Source organism: Myotis brandtii, unplaced genomic scaffold, assembly GCF_000412655.1.
Source record: "Myotis brandtii unplaced genomic scaffold, ASM41265v1 scaffold573, whole genome shotgun sequence".
NCBI classification, from domain to species: Eukaryota; Metazoa; Chordata; class Mammalia; order Chiroptera; family Vespertilionidae; genus Myotis; species Myotis brandtii.
The window spans coordinates 384,621-391,350 of record NW_005370145.1 but is presented as its reverse complement, the minus strand read 5'-3'; the positions used below and the strand labels follow the sequence as shown (position 1 = coordinate 391,350).

The window sequence follows — 6,730 nt, the reverse complement described above, 5'->3', positions numbered from 1 at the left end:
CCAGAGTGTGGGGGATTGGAAACGGTGGAAGAGGGCGGGAGTGGACAGACCGACGCATGGACGAAGCGGATCGGGGCAGGATGAAGACATCCACCCAGATCTCCCATCCTCGGGGCTCTCGCGGCTGGTGGCGGTGGGGTGAACTAAAGGGGGCGGGGCATCATGTGAAGAAGGCGGGGCCTGTGGGCCTGGAGGCGGGGCCATATGGACAGCGGGCGGGGTTTTATGGAGATGGGTGGGGCTTGGGTGTCCGTGGGGTCGCCTGTTTTGGGGTGTGGGCCTGGTTTAAAGCTGAAAAGGAGGAGCCTGTGGGGAAAGGGGCGGGACTTGCTTGGGGACCTGGATCTTTGGAAATCGGCCGGAGGTGGGAGGGGGTGTGAGAAGAGGCGATCAACTTGGAAAGTGGGCCAATCCGTGACGCAAATCTTCTAGCACCGCCCCCCTGCCCCACCCCCCACTGCTCCGCTCCTCCGCTCCTAATTGGTTCTGATTTCTCCGCCGCCAGGCGCCTTCGCCATTCAACAGGAGCTTTACAAAGGCGCAAGTACCGGGGTGAAGACCTGGACGCTGAAATAAACACGGCCCTGATTGGGCACCTGTGCACCTTATTTGCATGGAAGCTCGGGATTGGCTGGCCTCTTGGGTGGCCTGGGCGGTGTTCGCCGGGCTCGTGACCGTCTTCTGCCATGGCCGGACCTGGCGCTGCTTTCCGCCGCTTGGGTGCCTTGTCTGGAGCCGGGGCCCTGGGCTTGGCCTCCTACGGGGCGCATGGTCAGGGGCCTGCGATGGAGCTGGGTGTGCTTGGGGCGACGTGGGGGGTCTGGTGCAGGGATGGAGTCTGGTGCAGGGAATTGCGAGGGCTGCCAACCACCAGCCAGCCTGCGAAGCCCTCAGCCTTTTAGAGCCCCTCCGCCCGGTCCAGCCGGTTCCCAGGGCGCCCCAGTGTCTCCGCCAGTGAGGAGCCCCCCGGGGGTGCCCTTGCTCCCCGGTGCCCACCGGGGTCCTCCCGGGAGTTGGGGCGTCAGAGCTGGTAACTTCTGCCTCTCCTTTCCACAGGCGCCCAGTTTCCGGATGCCTACGGGAAGGAGGTGAAATAACTGCGGTGGGGCTCCCCGATTTCCGGGTGGATGAGGGCACAGAGTCGGGGGTCCCCTGCGGGGAGGGGCGGGATGCGGGTCTTTGCAGCTGCAAGGGCAGAAAGCCTGGGGTGTCGGGTGCCTGCGGGAGGGGCAAGCTGAGACTCAGACCTTTTGCCCCTCGGGATCCAGGCGCCTGTGTTGCTTAGGAAGTCCACCCCTCACCCCAATGACTCTTTTTCTTCTTCTTCCAGCTCTTTGACAAGGCCAACAAACACCACTTCCTACACAGCCTGGCCCTGTTAGGGGTGCCCCATTGCAGAAAGCCCCTCTGGGTAAACTTTCCCCTCCCTAACCCTGACCCAGCCCCACCCACTCCGCAGTCTGCCCTTCGCTTATCGCCTTTTCTCCTCTGTCTCCTTCAGGCCGGGCTACTCCTAGCCTCCGGGACCACCTTGTTCTGCACCAGCTTTTACTACCAGGCTCTGAGCGGAGACCCCAGCATCCAGACTTTGGCCCCTGTGGGAGGGAGCCTTCTAATCTTGGGCTGGCTTGCCTTGGCTCTTTGAGCTTCCTTCTGTTTAATTTCTGGGTACATTTTTGAGAGGTGACACAGGGAGGGAATTAAAAGATAAAGGCGAAGAAGTATGGAGTCTTTGTTCATCTAACCTCTTGGAGGAAGAAGGGTAGGGATTGTCAACCTCGGAACTCCCTCCCTTTCTTAAGACTGGACCAGTGAGCTTTGGGTCTGAGGATAATGTTCACTTCAAGTTAATCTGTTATGAGGTTCTTAAACTCCTAACAGAGTGATAAATAATGCTTGAGGTAATGCAGATTCTGGTGGAAGCCCTCCTCAAGGCCTGGGATCTGTATTCTAATAAGCTCATCACGTGGCTACTAGAATTTGAAGATTACTGTAGGGTGGTGGTTTTCAGCCCTGTCATTCCACAAATTGATTGAGCACTCATTTATTCTGGAAGCCAGGTTTAAGGCAAGGCAGGACAGGAGGAATGCCATTACAGTAGTCCCCCCCCCTTATCTGTGGCTTTACTTTCCGTAGTTTCACTTTACGCAGTTTTAGTGACCCATGGTCATCTGTGGCCCAGAAATACAAAGGAGGAAATTCCAGAAATAAACAATTTATACTTTTTAGAAGGTGTGCTGTTCTCTGCCATCCCTCTCTGTCTCACTGTGATGTGAATCATCCCTTTGTCCAATTGCCAGCCGATTACTCACTTAGTAGCTATCTTAGCTATCAGATCCACTATAATGGACTTGCAGTGCTTATGTTCACGTAATCCTTACATTACTTAGTAATGGCCCCAAAGCACAAGAGTAGTGATGCTGGCGATTCAGTATGCCAAAGAGAAGCTGTGAAGTGCTTCTTTTAAGTGAAAAAGTGAAAGTGCTTGACTTAACACGTTAAGCGCCATGTCAGTCACCGGTGACTGACACTATACTTTCCGTCCGGACCTCGTCAGTCACTGGTGCCGCCAGCATATCGATGAAATCAGATATCCTGGGCTAAATGGAAAGGAAGACAAGACAGGCTTGGCGCTTAACATGTTAAGGAAATAAAGTCATGCTTAGGTTGCTAAGATCTATAGTAAGGACATGTATCTATGAAATTGTGAAGGTGGAAGAAATTCGTGCTAATACAGCCACAGTGCATGATAAGTGCTTAGTTAAGATGGAAAAGGCATTAAATTTGTGTGTGGAAGACATGAACAGAAAGCATGTTCTGATATAGATGGCAACCTGTCATGCCAGAGAGCATTGAGCCTATACAGGAAGAAACTGTATAGCAGTGGTTCTCAACCTGTGGGTCGTGACCCCTTTGGGGGTCGAACGACCCTTTCACAGGGGTCGCCTAAGACCATCGGAAAACACATATATAATTACATATTGTTTTTGCGATTAATCACTATGCTTTAATTATGTTCAATTTGTAACAATGAAATTGGGGGTCACCACAACATGAGGAACTGTATTAAAGGGTCGCGGCATTAGGAAGGCTGAGAACCACTGCTATATAGGGTTCAGCACTGTCTGGTTTCAGGCATACACTGGAGGTCTTAGGACATATCCCGCTTGGCTACAGGGGGACAACTGTACTTACACTATACTTTGGGATTCAAAGAAGGGACAGAACATTATGTATTAGGGGTTAGAAAATGCTTCATAAGCCCTAGCCAATTTGGCTCAGTGGATATAGCATCAGCCAGTGGACTGAAGGGTCCTGAGTTCAATTCTGACCAAGGGCATGTATCTCAGTTACAGGCTTGATCCCCGGCCCTGGTCGGGGGTGCGTGTGGGAGGCAACCAATCAATGTGCCTCTCTTCCACTCACTAAAAATCAATGGGGAAAATATCCTTGGGCGAGGATTAACAAAAATAAAAGGGAAAATGCTTCACAGTGCTTGAGATGATCCTTGAAAGAACTCTGCTGTGTGAAGGAAACAGTAAACAAAGATAGAGGTAGGGAGCAGAGGAGTATGGGACCAAAGGACTCTTCTGTGTGGGCCACGTTTATGAGAAAAGGAATGAGAAAAGGTGGCAAGGCAGGCTGGAGTAGCACCCACAGCATGTGGCGAGCTGGCAGATATTTAGGGGGCAGTATTGATTAAGCCAATGCCCATCAAGTATTGATCAGGTGTCAGACACATAAGGAAATTCAACTGTGAACAAGACAGATGCCAACTTTCCCTCATGGAGTTTTCCATTTAGTAGTGGAAATGGACCTTAAACAAATTTATCATTGTGAGTTGTGCTCTGCTTGAAGGAAAAGAACAGGGAGGCAGTGGAAGAGTGGATCAAGGGAAGTTATGTCCTTTCAGATGGGAAGGCCTTGCAGGCTGAGGTAATCGTGCACAACGCTGGAAGGAAGTGTATTTTAGGCAGAAAGAATAACTGGCAAAACAGGCCCAAAAGAAGCAGTTCAAAGTCTTTGAGGCAAGAGAAAATTGGGTGAGTTGGAAAGCACTACATGTGGCAGGCAGACACTCAGAATTTCTTTGTAGTGCAACCACAAATCATTGAAAGGTTTTTAAAGTGAGAGTGTTAGAATCTGATATGTTTACAAGATCTGGAGAACTAATCAGAGGATGGCCACAGGGAGACCAGTCAGGAAGCCACTGAAGAGGTCCAGGTGTGAGGTGATGGCTTGGCTTAGGGTGAAAAGGATCCAATTCAATATATATTTAAGATAATGCTGATAGGACTTGCTGATGGATTGCGCATAAGGGATGAATGAGGGAGATTTCTGGCTTATATACCTGACTTGGTGGAGGTGCTATTACTCCGATGAGAAAAACTGAAGGAGGTTGCACATTAAGGGGAGGCAAGTCTGAAGGTCAGTTTGGACATGTTGCTTCCAAAATGTCCAAGGGACATCCAACTGCAGGCGCCACGCAGGTAGTTGAGGAGCTCAGGGAGGTGTCTGAGCTCAGCAGGAAAGTCCAGACTCAAATTTACTCTGCAACCCACTCTGGTCAGGCTTCCATCCCATTTCTTCCCCATAAATACTCTTGGAAGGATCCCATAACTCACTATGACCTCCTGGTTGCCAGATCTAATGGATGATTTTCGATCTCATTTTTCTCAGCCTCCCTGCAGCGTTTGACACAGTTGGTCATACTGTCCTTGAAACACATCATGTTGCTTCTGTGACACCACTCTCTGGTTTTTCCTATCTCTGTGGCTACTTTGTCAGCTTCTCCCCTATGCAGTTTAAATCAATGGTTTCCAAATTTTAATGAAAAAAAATTAGAACTACTATGCATACATATTTTAATTTCATTTTTTTGGGGGGGGCTCTCAATATAATTTCATTTTTTAAAATTTCTATCTTTGTGTATGTTTTATAAAGTGCCTATCTGTAGAGTATATTGGAGGTGCATACCTAATTTTTCTGAAGGTGTGCATTCAAAAAAGTGCAGACCGTTTCTCTAATTAAGGATGCTTAGATAACGTCATTCAGCCCCGCACCTTTAATCTGCATAATTTTAAATCCAGGATTCCTGTCCCCACCCGAGTTCCTACTGAGCTCCAGCCTCCTGTGGCAGTTGCAGTGTAGCAGAGTGCTCAGTGGAGTCTTGAAGAAGTTGGATGATGAGGAGCGAAAGGTGCGTGTTCCAGACCAGGCAAGAGCTTTCAAGGCAGCCCCGAAGCAAGAGGGAGCCCAGAGCACTTGAGACCTGAAGTAATTCCTGGTGACTGTCTTGAAGATCGTGAGAGGGTCAGCAGTGAAAGATGCGGATAGCACTGGTCAAATGGTGAAGCGACTGTGCTGAGAGGGTGGACTGTTCAGTGAGGACAGTGGGAAGCCACCGAAGCATTTATATCCAGGGAGGAGACATGATTTGAGGTGTATTCGAGGATCACAATAATTCTTCACTGAAAGATGAGTAAAATAGGCCCCAGAGTGACCCCCAATGCCAGTGGCAGAGCCAGCACTGGGTCCTCAGGCTCCTACCTCCCCTTTTAGTGCTCTGGATGCATTTCTATCCTCATCTCAGGCAATGTCTGGGAACTTCCAGGGGGAGGAGAACTCGGTTTCTGGAATGGCCACCGTCCATGTAATGTGATCCCTAATAGCTGAGCTTTGTCCTGCCAGTAGGCTGGGCTCTTGGGGAACCAATATAAATAAGGCCTGCTTGGTCATTTGTCCTATTGTTACTATACATTGTATCTCAACAGTCCTGAGAGTTGGTGGGAAGTGAAACTAAGAGAGGTACAGGAACTTGTTCTGTATCGTACAGCTAGGACCTGGGTAAGCTGTGATTCAGACTCTCTTCTGTTCAGTTCCCAGAGCTAAATTCTTGCCTTCATGTACATACCAAGAAACAGTGAGGACAGACCCTTTAAAACATGATTTGATACAATGAGTTCAGTGTTACAAGTAGGAACAGGTGGGCTGGCTCCGCCTTTGGAGACTGGTGAGACTTCTGGCCACCGGCTGGGTTTCAGCATGCATAGTTCACCAGAAAAGAGGGGCAAGATCAACCTGGTAACAGCGAGAGGGCAAACAGGGGTGCCTGGAGCTCAGGATGCAGTGGGCAGCAGGAAAAGGCAATAAATACAGAGGAAGTGTGGAGCTCACACTGAACAGCCTCCTGGGCCAAGCTTGAGTCAACTTGGACTTCCCTTTTCCTCACATCCTCTGTCCAAGCCATCATGAATCCGGTTGGCTTGAATACATAACTGGAATCTGACCATTTCCCACTGCTACCACTCTGGCCCCTGGCCCATGCCCCCATTAAATCTCCCCTAGTTCGCCTGGCTGGTGTGGCTCAGTGGTTGAGCTTTGACCCATGTACCAAGAGGTTGCCAGTTTGATTCCCTGTCAGGGCACATGCCCAGGTTGCCAGCTCAATCCCCAGTAGGGGGCATGCAGGAGGCAGCTGATTGATGTTCCTATTTCTCCATCTCCCTTCCTCTCTAAAATCAATAAAAACAGCTCTAGCCAGTTTGGCTCAGTGGATAGAACATCGGCTTGCGGACTGAAGGTTCCCGGGTTAGATTCCGGTCAAGGGCACATGCTGGGGTTGCGGGCTCGATCCCCAGTAGGGGGGTGTGCAGGAGGCAGCTGATCAATGATTCGCTCATCATTGATGTTTCTAACTCTCCCTCTCCTTTCTTCTCTGAAATCAATA

General features: G+C 50.0%; 2 protein-coding genes and 1 long non-coding RNA gene across 5 annotated transcripts in view; 2 read left to right on the top strand and 1 right to left on the bottom strand.

The window, feature by feature from the left end:
• LOC102262942 overlaps positions 1–151 on the bottom strand; it is a 458-nt gene extending 307 nt beyond the window's left edge. Inside the window, exon 1 of the long non-coding RNA XR_314290.2 lies at positions 51–151. This is a non-coding gene — a long non-coding RNA (uncharacterized LOC102262942). The remainder of the gene's footprint in view (positions 1–50) is intronic.
• A 447-nt stretch (positions 152–598) lies between these two features.
• TMEM256 (transmembrane protein 256) lies at positions 599–2,228 on the top strand. Of its 3 annotated transcripts, none has more exons than XM_014549907.1 (4): positions 599–720; positions 1,057–1,102; positions 1,331–1,411; positions 1,502–2,228. In XM_014549907.1, exons 1-4 carry the CDS (start codon positions 614–616, stop codon positions 1,643–1,645), a joined length of 378 nt encoding a protein of 125 aa, XP_014405393.1. In that variant the 5' UTR covers positions 599–613; the 3' UTR covers positions 1,646–2,228. The 3 variants fall into 3 exon arrangements, with proteins under 3 accessions (XP_014405393.1, XP_005878796.1, XP_005878797.1); XM_005878734.2 differs by having other exon boundaries at positions 631–771; positions 1,057–1,088; XM_005878735.2 differs by having other exon boundaries at positions 647–720; positions 1,057–1,088.
• PLSCR3 (phospholipid scramblase 3) overlaps positions 1,905–6,730 on the top strand; it is a 13,361-nt gene continuing 8,535 nt past the window's right edge. The window contains exon 1 of the mRNA XM_014549806.1: positions 1,905–1,992. Within this exon, the coding sequence (XP_014405292.1) occupies positions 1,905–1,992 (88 nt within the window). The remainder of the gene's footprint in view (positions 1,993–6,730) is intronic.

Bases quoted from the DNA above. Each gene is read 5' to 3' on its own strand.
- TMEM256 (XM_014549907.1), top strand. From the start codon at position 614: ATGGAAGCTCGGGATTGGCTGGCCTCTTGGGTGGCCTGGGCGGTGTTC. The intron at 721-1,056 runs GTGCCTTGTCTG...TCCTTTCCACAG, and splicing joins CGCTGCTTTCCGCCGCTTGG to GCGCCCAGTTTCCGGATGCC. The intron at 1,103-1,330 runs GTGGGGCTCCCC...TTCTTCTTCCAG, and splicing joins AAGGAGGTGAAATAACTGCG to CTCTTTGACAAGGCCAACAA.